General features: G+C 39.6%; 1 protein-coding gene across 6 annotated transcripts in view; it reads left to right on the top strand.

Annotated features, from left to right (window-relative positions):
* The window catches only part of TRIM36 (tripartite motif containing 36), a 47,990-nt gene that overhangs the window by 28,856 nt on the left and 5,945 nt on the right, over positions 1 to 13,189 (top strand). For all 6 annotated transcript variants that reach the window (XM_021084641.1, XM_021084643.1, XM_021084642.1 and 3 more), the window contains 5 exons: positions 332 to 427; positions 3,488 to 3,741; positions 3,995 to 4,119; positions 9,011 to 9,301; positions 12,892 to 13,189. In XM_021084641.1, the coding sequence (XP_020940300.1) occupies positions 332 to 427; positions 3,488 to 3,741; positions 3,995 to 4,119; positions 9,011 to 9,301; positions 12,892 to 13,189 (1,064 nt within the window). The remainder of the gene's footprint in view (positions 1 to 331; positions 428 to 3,487; positions 3,742 to 3,994; positions 4,120 to 9,010; positions 9,302 to 12,891) is intronic.

Raw genomic sequence — 13,189 nt, 5'->3', positions numbered from 1 at the left:
GAATTGCAGCTCTTCCATTTACTTAGAAGACTTGGGAGGAAGTGTTCTGGGAGTGATGATGAGACCACAGAAGTGTGCTATATATGTATGGAGGATTTTTAACTAATCTGAGTATCACTTCCTTGTTCTTTTTTCTAATCTGTTTCTAATGTCTCATATATCCTTGGGCCTCCTCAAGCCAGTGACTCCAGGTTAATGATAATAATTATTGTAGTTGATTTTACTGTCTGTTCATCATAAGCTAAAAAGGATACTGTGTTAAAAAAAATTCTTCAAGACCTTTGTTGTAATTCTCTTTCTGCTTATTTGTGTTTCTAATATGTTCCAACAGGAAAAGCTTTCAAAAGATATTGATTACCTTATTGGCAAGGAGAGCCAAGTGAAGAGTCAAATTTCTGAACTAAACTTGTTAATGAAGGAAACAGAGGTAAGTGGTAGGCTGATTTGTTATTTTTCATTTATTCATCTAGATGTTCATTTATTCATTATAATATCCTGAGGGTATTTAATGAGCTGAGAGTAGAAAAACAAATATAGACAAGTAGAATGCTATGTGATCACTGCTGATAGGGGTAGTGATTAAATGATACTGAAACTCAGAGGAGAGTTTTCAATTAGCAATAATGATGCCTTATATAAACCTTGTTGGCTAGGTTACTGCTACTGTGCAAAGCTGAAATATAGAGGAAAGAATGACTAACTCTTTACATGGCAGTTAACAAGGTCTCGAGTAGAAATACAGGGAAAATTATAGCATTTATAAATATCTATATTTTACAAAAGTAACAGATTGCATTTGAAAAAATGTGCTATATGTTGATAGGACCAGGTTTATTTAAATCTCCAGATATGCCTAAGTATATACCTGTCATATGTTCACCAGAAGTTCATAGCTGCATTAATTATAATAGCCACAAAATGAAGTGTTCAGATGCCCATCCCCAGTGGAATATAAATAGCAATGAAGAACGAATATCTACAACTTTGTGCAACCATGTAGGTAAATCTTGCACTAATATTGAAAGGAAGATGCCAGATGCAAAGGAGCAGATGCTGTGTGGTTCCAAATATGGTGAAACTAGGCTGTGTTATTCAGGATTGGAGCTGTTGAAGAGGAGGAGAGTTAGTGCCTGGAAAGGTTATAAGGGTGGCTTCTGGGATGCTGGTCTTGTTATTCAATCTGGATGCTGGTTACTTGGGTATGTTCACAGACTCACTGATCCTTACACTTACATGCATATTTTCTCTTTGCATATTATACTTAAGTAAAAAAATTAGAGAAATTGATAGCATTTTTAAAATACAGCGAGAGAGGATAGAACTGGGTTATTTTAAAATTCCAAATATTCACTGACTTTGATACCTAGTTATCTTCTCTATTTGGAATAAGTTGAAGGACCATTACTCTTGATCACTTTAAAAGTTTTAACTAAATATAAAAATACCCTGGCTAATATGAGACTGTTTTTTGAAGTTTTTTTCAAAAATGGGTTAAAATTATTGAAAAATTATGTGAATTGACACCATATTATGAGAAGTGCTTTAATTTTTAGTATTAATTTTCCAATATGCACTGACTGCATTTTACATGTAATTTAAAAGTGGGATTTTGGTTTTTTTTGTATTTGTATCTGATTGACCTTCTCTCAGTTTGCTGTAATCCCCCAACACAGCAGATTATCACCTAGATAACGTTCACCTAGGTTGCTTTAAGGGTTGTGTCTGTGGTCATTTTAGATTTGTCTTTATCGATTCTTTTGGTCAAAAAGCCTTTACTTCTGAGATAAGGAAACCCAGTGCTTGTTTTTATCATTCAGTAGATTGAAAACTGAGGAACTCAGGCATCAAATATTCATGTAGACACTGATTCCTTGGGATCCTGGAGAAATTATTAAACTTGTTTTCATACCTTTGACCTAAGCTGTATTTGTTAGGATTATCAGTAAGAATCATCTTCTGTACCAGAGAAGTTGTCTCCATTCCAGGGATCAGATCTGAGCTGCAGCTGCAGCAATGCCAGATCCTTACCCCACTGTACCAGGCTGGGGAGAGAACCATCATCTCTGCAGCAACCTGGGCTGCTGCAGTTGGGTCCTTAATCCACTATGCCACAGTGGGAACTCCTGTCTCTTTTATCATAATTATACTTAGCTGGAAAAAAAAAATCTGCCTTATGTATAATGACATTGCTGAGTTTAAAGTGATGTGTCACTGAAATATTACCAGAATGTCACCACCCACCATTCTCTCCTCCCATCCTGCTTTTAAAAAATTGGCTATGGGGGTTAGGAAACAGAAGGAAATCTGGAAGAAATTTCCTTTAGTTATAAATGTTGGCCGGAAGCCACTGGCAAATTTGCAGTGCACTTCTACCATATATTGTCAGCTTTTAAGAATGTTCTTGAGGAGTTTGTGGTTCAGTGGGTTAAGAACCTGACATCATCTCTGCGAGGATGTGGGTTCAATCCCTGGCCTCACACAGTGAGTTAAGGATCTGGCTGCAAGCTGTTCTGTAGGTTGCAGTTGCAGCTCGGACCCAGTGTTGCTGTGGCTGTGGCTGGCAGCTGCAGCTCTGATTCGATTTCTAGCCTGGGAGCTTCCATATGCCACAGGTGTGGCCATAAAAAAAAAAAAAAAAAAGAATGTTCTTGAAGATTCTTTTCTGTTGATTGCTGCTGTGAGTTTATTCTGACAAGTGATCGTGAGTGCTTTGCTGGTCTTATTTTCAAACTCAAGTTCTCTGATTTTATGGACCTTCAGAATGTTTAACAAGCACTACAGAGAGGATAATTTTATGACAAGGTGACAAAGTAGAAGAATGTGTATAGTGAAAATAACATTGAGTGTGTGACACTGTGGTGGGCTTTTTATATAAATCATGTATTTCAGTCTTTGGAAAAACCTAAATGGTCTGTCTTATCCCCAGTTTTCAGAAGAGAAAAACTCAAGCATAAAGAAGTTAATCTGCATAATTTATAATTAAATCAATATGAACTAAATTACAACTTAAATTATAACTATACATGACAATAGTAATTTAAGAGAAGAGTTACATTTTTGTACGTTTATATAATTTATTTTTAGTTTCGTATCTGGGATTTAACTTTAAAAGAAAAGGAATATGGTGGAATGGTAAAGTTTCCTGAATTAGGAATGAATAAATATAAATAACTACTGAATTGTATTTCCTGTGTCTTTAATTAAATCAGTTAATTTCTATGTCAAGTTCTTTTGTATACAAATTGAATGTTGGGCTTTAGAGATCAAAAGCTTAAGGAAAAACAATACTATAAAATTACAAAGTATGTCTAAAAGTTGCTGATCATTCCTAGCTAAGTGTATTTGATGCCAAATTATTCTGAAAACTTCAAAGAGACAAAATCTTTTTCTTTGCAGCGTTTGGGTTTGTCTTGTTGAATTTTGGCTCTGCTGTGCAAAGACATTTGGTCTTAGCAGATGAGGTAACACTTCGCTTGTTTTAAAACAGTGTAATGGAGAGCGGGCTAAAGAAGAAGCAGTTACACATTTTGAAAAGCTCTTTGAAGTCCTAGAAGAGAGGAAATCGTCTGTTTTGAAAGCAATTGATACATCTAAGAAACTCAGATTAGACAAATTTCAGACTCAAATGGAAGAGTATCAGGGGCTGCTGGAGAACAGCGGGCTCGTGGGATATGCTCAGGAAGTGCTGAAGGAGACAGATCAGTCCTGCTTTGTACAGACTGCAAAACAGCTCCACCTCAGGTACTTGGTTTTGACCAAGAATCTCTTCAGGACCCTGTCCTCAGATGCCGCTGTGTTTTGAGCAGTAGCTCTGAGGGGCTCGTAATGCTCTTGTGGGCCCTACCTCTTGTTTCACTCGTAACTGGAATGTCGAGTGAGGTTTTCTTCTCTTAATCATGTTGCACATATTTGATCTGATTTGCCTCTTGAAAGAATCTTTTCTTTTCTTTTTCTTTTTTTTTTTTTGTATAAAATGTATTATATCTGTCTGTAGAATCCAGAAAGCTACAGAATCCCTGAAGAGTTTTAGACCTGCGGCTCAGACTTCCTTTGAAGACTACGTTGTTAATACCTCTAAACAAACAGAGCTGCTTGGAGAATTGTCCTTTTTCTCTAGTGGTAAGTTTAGTAATGGCAAACCCTCGCTGTTTTAGTCTGTTTAGTTCTTTAGTTCGAACTGGGCAAAGAAACACAAATTCTCTTCGGTTTGACCTTATATAAAGCGGCATCTCACTTGTCTAGACCATCATAGCCTAAATTCATATCCCATTTATGCTTTTATAACCATATATTTTTTTTTTGTCTTTTTGCCATTTGTTGGGCTGCTCCTGCGGCATGTGGAGGTTCCCAGGCTAGGGGTCTAATTGGAACTGCAGCTGCTGGCCTACGCCAGAGCCACAGCAACGTGGGATCCGAGCCGCGTCTGCGACCTACACCACAGCTCACGGCAACGCCGGATCCTTAACCCACTGAGCAAGGGCAGGAAAAGAACCCGCAACCTCATGGTTCCTAGTCGGATTCGTTAACCACTGTGCCACGACGGGAACTCCCCTATAACCATATTTTTATGCACAAAAGCTAGATTATCTTAGTTGGTATGTTTCTGAATACTGTGTGAATGGCATCTCATTGTATTTTTTTTGTGTAAAATGCTTTTTTGAGAATTCAAGTTTTAGATAAATATTTGTTAATACATGAAGTTCTGGTTTACAGCTGCTGTATTTTAACTCTATATAGTATTGTATTATGCAAATTTTCCTTCTGAGCGACAGGCTCTTTCTGCTTTTTATCTGCTATAAGCAATACTCTGTTGAACATTTTTTTTTTCTTTTTCAGCCACACCCACAGCATATGGAAGTTCCTGGGCCAGGGATCAAATCCAAGCTGCAGTTGCAGCCCATACAGCAGCTGTAGCAACTCAGATCCTTCGCCCACTGTGCCACAGTGGGAACTCCACCCGTTGAATATCTTTGTCAGGGAATTCTTTGTGCGTGTGTGAGTTCCCCTAGAGCAGCATTTGTTGGGGCTGCTATAGACTGGGTAGAAATTAATTTTCTTAGGACTCTAGAGGCTGGAAGTCTGAGATGAAGCTGTTGGTAGGGTTGGTTTTTTCCGAGGCCTCACTCAGGTGTCTAGGTGGAGGTTGTCCCTCTATACGTATGTGTGTCCAGATTTCTTCTTGTAAGGGTTCCAGCCATATTAGTCATCCTGGACTAGGGTCTACCCTAATGACCTGATTTTTAACCTTGTTACTTCTTTAAAGACCCTCTCTCCAAATAAAGCCATATTCTGAGGTACTAGGGGCTAGAACTTCATCATGTGAATTTTGGGGCACACAGTTTAGCCCCTCACATTTGCTCCTGTTTGTGTTCTGCTGCTGCCCAGTAGGGAGGCCTTCTTTCCTTTCTCTCTTCACACCTTATTCATCTCCCTCACATTCCTCTTCTGGTCATGGCGAGCAGTTAGTCCTTGCAAAAGAATACTTAGAATTTAAAGACCATATAGGTATAGATGTGTAGATTTTTGTTCAGTCAAAGGAAATTTGTTTTGTTGAAAGGTAAAAACTCTGAAGGATTATTACTGTGACTGCTTTTCTCTTCAAATCAATACCTGAATCCCCTTTGAGTTATAGACTTATCTTGTCTGTTCTGATGATCTTGCTTTTCCAAATATGTGGTGGTATTTGAAATGCTGAGTCTGTTTCATAGTTTGTGCTCCCCCTTTTTTTCACAATGTATACTTGAATTGTTTTTCATCTATATGCTAGTTTACCAAGGAGCACAAAGTCCTCCCTCCCCTGGGGACCCCCTAACAGATTTTGGAAAGATGAGCTTGAGGGTGGCTCATCACGGGTTATGCCAGCGCATAGAAAGAACCAGTAACATGGATGGGTTGGAATGGAAAGTAGTACCCTTGCTTCCTGGTTTGGTGGATGCTCTCCTCATTTTTTCCTGCATGCCAATTTTTTTAGTAAGCTTTGTTTCAAAAAAAGAAAGGGGTATAAGGTAGGGCATACCAATTGTGTTATTCTGTAACTAGATTTTTTTTTTTTTTTTAACTTCAAAATGTAGTTTGGGAGTTCCTGTGATGGCTCAGCGGTAATGAATCCGACTAGTATCTATGAGGACGGGGGTTCAATGCCTGGCCTCTCTTAGTGAGTTAAGGATCTGCTGTTGCCGCGAGCTGTGGTATAGGTTGCAGACGCAGCTCGGATCTGGCATGGCTGTGGCATAGCCCAGCAGCTGTAGCACTGATTCGGCTCCCAGCCTGGGAACTTCCATATGTCATGGGTGCAGCCCTAAAAAGCAAAACAAAAAACCAAAAATGTAGTTTGGATGACTTTTCTGATCTCATAGCTGCGTAACATTTAGTTGCACAAATGCACACAGAGACATATTTATGCTTGACTATTGATTATAAAGAGCTGGAGGATAAGGGGAAGACGGGGACTTCTACTTTTCATTGCATGTATTTCTCTGTCATTTGATCACATAAATATGTGTGTGTGTGTGTGTGTATGTACTCTTACAGTTTATTCTTAGCATATGACCAGAGCAGTTAAGCTTTTTGGAATTTAGTCTGTGGAAAGGATTATGAATGTGCACATTTAGCTGTGATATTTTAATCATTGTTTTTAGTGAAAAATTAGAAGCATGTTTCTAAAAATTAGTGCTGATGCATCCATATAGTGGAATGCCACTGGGAGGAAAATACTGGCAGGAGCTGTACAAAACTGTTGAAGTGATTATCTCTGAGTTACTTAATTTTTGTGTGTACGTTTTATGTAGGTTCTGATTCTCTTAGAAAAATACATGCCTTGTTTAGAGTTCCTGCTGTGGTGTAGCAGGTTAAGGATCAGGCAGTCTCTGCAGTGGCTGGGGTCACTGCTGAGATGCAGGTTCGATCCCCAGGTCGGCCCAGTGGGTTAAGGATCTGGTGTTGCTTCAGCTGTGGTGTAGGTCACAACTGTAGCTCAGATTCAATCCTGAGAACTTCCATATGCCACAGGTGTGGCATACACACACACACACACACAAATATACATACCTCATTTATACCAAGAAAAAGTCATTTAAATTGCTTTGCAACTCTGTGGAAAAAAAATAAGAAAAAAATTATGTAATGTTTTATTCAAGCTTATTTATTATACTCACCAAACTTAGATGTTAAAACATTTATTAAAGTAATTATTTATATGGTGTTCCCATCACTGTTCAGTGGTTAACGAATCCAACTAGGAACCATGAGGTTGCAGGTTCGATCCCTGGCCTTGCTCAGTGGGTTAAGGACCCGGCGTTGCGTGAGCTGTGGTGTAGGTCTCAGACATGGCTCAGATCCCTCTTTGCTGTGGCTGTGGCACTGGCCAGTGGCTGCAGCTCCGATTCGACCCTTAGCCTGGGAACCTTCATATGCCGTGGGTGCGGCCCTAGAAAAGGCAAAAAGCCAATAAATAAATAAATAAATAAATAATTATTTATAGGGGAAGTTCCCGTCACGGCTCACTGGTTAACAAACCTTACTGGTATCAATGAGGACGTGGGTTTTATCCCTGGCCTTGCTCAGTGGGTTAAGGATCCAGTGTTGCCGTGAGTGGTGGTATAGGATGCATATGCGGCTGGGATCTGGCGTTGCTGTGGCTGTGGTGTAGGCCAGTGGCTACAGCTCCAATTGGACCCCTAGCCTGGGAACCTCCATATGCTGTGGCTGTGGCCCTAGAAGACCAAAAAAAATATATATTCATAGGAGGACATATATTAGAAATTTCAAGTTTGGGGTTGTTATTCAGTAGATGGAAATTGAAGGGTTTATGGTTAAAAATTTTAACACAGTGTTTCAGAGTTAATACATAAAGGTAAAACTGAGTCTTACTAATTTTATCTCTTGTCTTTCCCCTTTCAGTTATAAACATAAATATAGCTTCTAAAATCTTGATTTTTCTTTTATAATTTTATCGTGATAAAACTTATCCTGATGTCTTATTATTTTAACACACTTTGGGTGTACAGTACAGTAATGTTGTCTGAGACACAGTGTCATACCACAGATCTTTTTTTTTTCTTTTTTTTGTCTTTTTTTTAGGGCTGCACTCGAAGCATATGGTGGTTCCCAGGCTAGGGGTAGAATAGGAGCTACATCTGCATCCTACACCACAGCCACAGCAACGCCAGATCCGAGCGATGTCTGCGACCTACACCACAGCTCATGGCAATGCTAGATCCTTAACCCAGTGAGTGAGGCCAGGGATCAAACATGCATCCTCACGGTTGCTAGATTTTCCCAGCAATGTGAGGATGGTTTAGATTCATAGTTCAGATGCATTTCCACTGAACCACAATGGGAACCCCTGTACCGCAGGTCTTGAAGGCTTGTGCATATGGTTTAACTGAAACATTATGCTTGTTGGTTACTAAGTGCCCATTTCTCCCTGGCCCCCAGCCTATGGTAACAACCATTCCAATCTTTCATTTTATGAATATGCCTGTTTCAAGTAGGAGTTCCTGTCGTGGCTCAGCAGTTAACAAATCCGACTAAGATCCATGAGGACACAGGTTTGATCCCTGGCCTTGCTCAGTGGGTTAAGGATCCATTGTTGCCGTGAGCTGTGGTGTAGGTTGCACACATGGTTTGGATCCAGTGTTGCTGTGGCTGTGTGTAGGCCAGTGGCTACAACTCCAATTAGACCCCTAGCCTGGGAACCTCCGTATGCTGCTGTTGCGGCCCTTAAAAGAAAAAAAACCAAAACCAAAACCCACAAAACTTCACATAAGGGGAACCACGCAGTCAATATTTGTCTTTCTATGTCTGGCTTATTCCCTTAGCATGTCCTCAGAGTCTGCGACGTTGTTGTATTTGCAGGAATTACTCTTTTTCTTATACACAGTATTATACATTTAGAAAGTTCTTGGATAGTAGAGTAATCCTAGAAGTATTGTCAATATACCATTTTTACTGAGGAAAAGGGTTCTGAAATAGTATTTTAACATTGTTTTCTATTTCATAATTCTTTCAGGCGTAGATGTGCCAGAGATCAATGAGGAACAGAGCAAAATTTATAACAATGCTTTGATAAATTGGTACCATCCAGGAAAGGATAAAGCTGATAGCTATGTCCTCGAGTATCGGAAGATTAATAGAGATGAAGAAATGTTGTCTTGGAATGAGACAGAAGTGTTTGGCACAAGTAAAGTTATTTCGGATCTTGAAAGCAATTGTAACTATGCCTTCAGAGTAAGAGCCTACAAGGGCTCCATCTGCAGTCCTTGTAGCAGAGAATTGATCCTTCATACTCCTCCAGCTCCAGGTAATGTGAACGCTGGGAACAGAAAAACGTGGGGTTGAAAGAGACCAGGATAAAAAAAATAAGCCAGTTAATGTGTCCATGTAGACTTACATTAAACCACCTTTATTGTAAAAGAGTCTAGAAAACTCGATTCCATACCTAGCTGAGATTTAGAAATAGACTGAATACTTGAATTTCACCATGTTGCCTGAGAACAGGATTAGATTTCTGACTGACGTCAGAGATAGAAAAACGTAAAGACATTTGAATGAGCAGGGCTGTTAATTTGGGATTAAAATAACAAATGCTACTTAGGTTTTAATATAATTCTCTATTTTTTGATCACTTTATAGAAATCTCTATTCACATAGAATCTCAGCAGATATTTTAAAAATGGTACAATAACATGAAGTATAGTTCTACCTACCTAATTCTGACTTGTCTGGCTTTTCTAAGTCAGTGATGATTAGCTCATGGGGTTGGAAGGCATGTATTAGAACCATATGGGACTCTCCTGTGATGTAATGGGTTAAGGGTCTGGTGTTGTCACTGCAGTGGCTCGGGTGGCTACTGTGGCTTGGGTTCGATCCCTGGCCTGGGAAGTTCCACATGGTGCAGATGTGGCAAAAATCAATCAATCAATCAAAGAACCACACAGATAGCTTTTTCTCCATACTAAAAGCTGCTCCTGCCCAGCAACCCTCGTTTTTCCCTTTCCAAGTTAAAAATGGCTGGTGCTACTTAAACAGTGTCTGTTTTGGAGTTCCTGTTGTGGTGCAGTGGTTAACGAATCCGACTAGGAACCATGAGGTTGCGGGTTCGATCCCAGGCCTTGCTCAGTGGGTTAAAGGTCTGGCGTTGCTGTGAGCTGTGGTGTAGGTTGCAGACGCGGCTCGGATCCTGAGTTGCTGTGGCTCTGGCGTAGACCAGCGGCTACAGCTCTGCTTCGACCCCTAGCCTTCCTATGCCGTAGGAAGTGGTCCTCGAAAGGGCAAAAAGACAAAAAAAAAAAAAAAAATTAAAAACAAAACAACAGTGTCTGTTTTGATAGAATGTTACCGATTTTTTATACAATGAGAGACTTAACAGGCTAGTTGATATTCACTGTGCTATTTCCATGGATAAGGGACATTTAGAACCAAAGTTGTGCTCATTCTGGTGAGCGGAAAAATCATTCTGCCCTGTTGGTCACTGCCTTAGAGGTCCCTGCACTTGGCTTTTAGACCCTGTTGCTCCTACCTGTTTGTAGTGGCTTATGTTCCTCTCTCTCTCTCTCTCTCTCTCTCTCTCTCTCTATATATATATATATATATATATATATATATATATATATATTTTTTTTTTTTTTTAAATGAGAGTTGCAACGTTTATTTCAGGTTCTCTGTTGGGTTTTTTGTTTTGTTTTGTTTTGTTTTTTTCTTTTTTGCCACACAGGCAGTATGTGGGAATTCCTGGGCCAGGGATTGAACCTATGCTGCACAGCAGCAACCAGAGCCACAGCGGTGAGAACGCAGGAGCCTCAACCCGCTAGGCCATCAGAGAACTCCCTGTTCCTATATTTTGTATGCTCTCCCCTTCCTTCTCTTTTGGTCCAGAGTGTACTATTCACTCTTTGTTTTTCATATACATTGTGGCTAATTAAAAAAAAAACAACTAATAGGGTTGGCTAAAGTTATTTTTCTTGAATTTTAATAAAACCCAAAAGAGCTTCAGGATGCATTTGCAAGACTTAAGTAAATATTTTATAGCTTATGCAGTTTCTGCTTTCTTTTTGAGTCCCTCTGAACTAGAAGTGGAAGAAAGAAGAAATCTGGAAGTAGCTGCTGTTTTCAGTGACAAAGTGGAGGGGGGAGGAGAAAAGGAAATGTTAAAAGCTGTCTGCCTTTTTTCTGAGAGAAGCCGTATGAGTAGGGTGACCATCTAAACTTATTTTGCAAACTGGAAGAGTTTTGAGATTGAAAGGAAGCAAGCATGAATTACCATGCCAGGACCACAGATATAACCTGGAAGAATGGTCACATCTCAACATCACATATGGAGAATGGTTTTAGCTTGTTAGCAGTTTTTCTGTTTCTTTTTCGGCTGCCTAGAGGCATAAGGAGCTTCCGGGCCAGAGATCATATCCTAGCTGCAGTCTCAGTCTAAGCTGAAGCTGTGACAATGCCAGATCCTTAACCCACTGTGCTGGGCCAGGAATTTAACAACATCCCAGCACTTCCAAGATGCTGCCAATCCCGTTCCGCCACAGTAGGAGTTCTTTGTTAGCAGTCTTTTAAAATTGTGGTATAATATAGTTAACATTTTTCCATTTGAACCATTTTTAAGTGTACAGATCAGTGGCATTGACTACATTCAACCGTGTTGTGCAACCATCACCATTCATAATCTCTGGAACATTTTCATGTTTCCAAACCTGACACGCTATGCTCCTTGAGCAATAATTCCCCATCTCCCTCCCCCTCAGAACCTGGTAACCTCTGTTCTACCTCTGCCTCTATGAATCTGCCTGGTGTAAGTGTCTCATGTGAGTGGATTAATATGATCTTTTGTGAATGGTTTAAGGGTCACCCGTGTAGTATATGTATCAGAATTTCCTTACTTTTTTAGGCTGAATAGTATTTCACGGTATGTATGTACAACATTTTCTTTATCACTTCATCTGTCGATGCCATGTGGATCATTTCTACTTTTGGGGCTAACATCTGGTAAATGTTAGGCTTAATGAATTTGAGTTGATAGACTTAGGAAAGTCGTTATCGCCATTCTGTAATTAAGGAAATTAAAGTTCAGGAGTTCCCATCATGGCTCAATGGTTAACAAACCTGACTAGCATCCATGAGGAAGGGGCTTCGATCCCTGGCCTCTCTCAGTGGGTTAAGGATCTGGTGTTGCTGTGAGCTGTGGTGTAGGTTGCAGATGCGGCTCAGATCTGGCATTGCTGTGGCTGTGGCGTAGGCCAGCTGCTGTAACTCCGATTCAACCCCTAGCCTTGGAACCTCCATATGCTTCGGGTGCAGCCCTAAATAGACAAAAGACCAAATAATAATAATAATAATAATAATAATTAAAGTTCAGGTTCAACCCTGATTAAATGCTTGAGCTGGAATCTCAAACCCAAGTCTCTGAACCCAAAGCCTGTGCTTTTTTTTTTTTTCTTAATGCTCTATACTTTCTCATGTCTGCCATCTTAATTAGTAAGGGAAAGACCTTATTAAAATTGCCAGTGTTTTTCAGATTTCTAAAATTTGGAATAAAACTTTAAGAAAACATATAGATATTTTTGAAAGTGTACAACTCTTATATTAGAGATGAAAGGACAGATTCAATTGTGTAAAATATGATAGATTTGCTGAATCTGTTCCAAGGGGCTACATTCATAAATTTCTCATACATTTAAAATGTTTCTTCTGTTTGGAAATTTCTGAAGATTTTCAGGTACTTTAGTGGAAATTATTTCTAAGTTGGGGTTTTGGTTTGTCATTGTTTGCCTAGGGTAATCCTCTTCCTGTTTCTTTTTAATCATTTCTGTCTGAAAAACCTGTCAAATTTAGCCATGAACTGCAGAAATGCTAATAAATAATTTGCAGGCTAATTGTCAACTCTCTTAACAGTTTTCAGCTTCCTTTTTGATGAGAAATGTGGCTATAATAATGAACACCTCTTGCTGAACTTGAAGAGAGACCGCGTAGAGAGCAGAGCTGGATTTAACCTTCTGCTTGCTGCAGAACGGATCCAAGTGGGTTATTACACAAGTCTGGACTACATCATTGGAGATGTTGGAATTACAAAAGGAAAACACTTTTGGGCCTTCCGAGTGGAACCATATTCCTACCTGGTAAAAGTGGGAGTTGCTTCCAGTGATAAACTCCAAGAATGGCTTCGGTCTCCCCGCGATGCAGTTAGTCCAAG

This window comes from Sus scrofa, chromosome 2, assembly GCF_000003025.6.
Source record: "Sus scrofa isolate TJ Tabasco breed Duroc chromosome 2, Sscrofa11.1, whole genome shotgun sequence".
In the NCBI taxonomy this organism is placed as follows: Eukaryota; Metazoa; Chordata; class Mammalia; order Artiodactyla; family Suidae; genus Sus; species Sus scrofa.
Note: the sequence above shows the minus strand (reverse complement) of the source record. Positions and strands in the feature narration are given on the sequence as shown.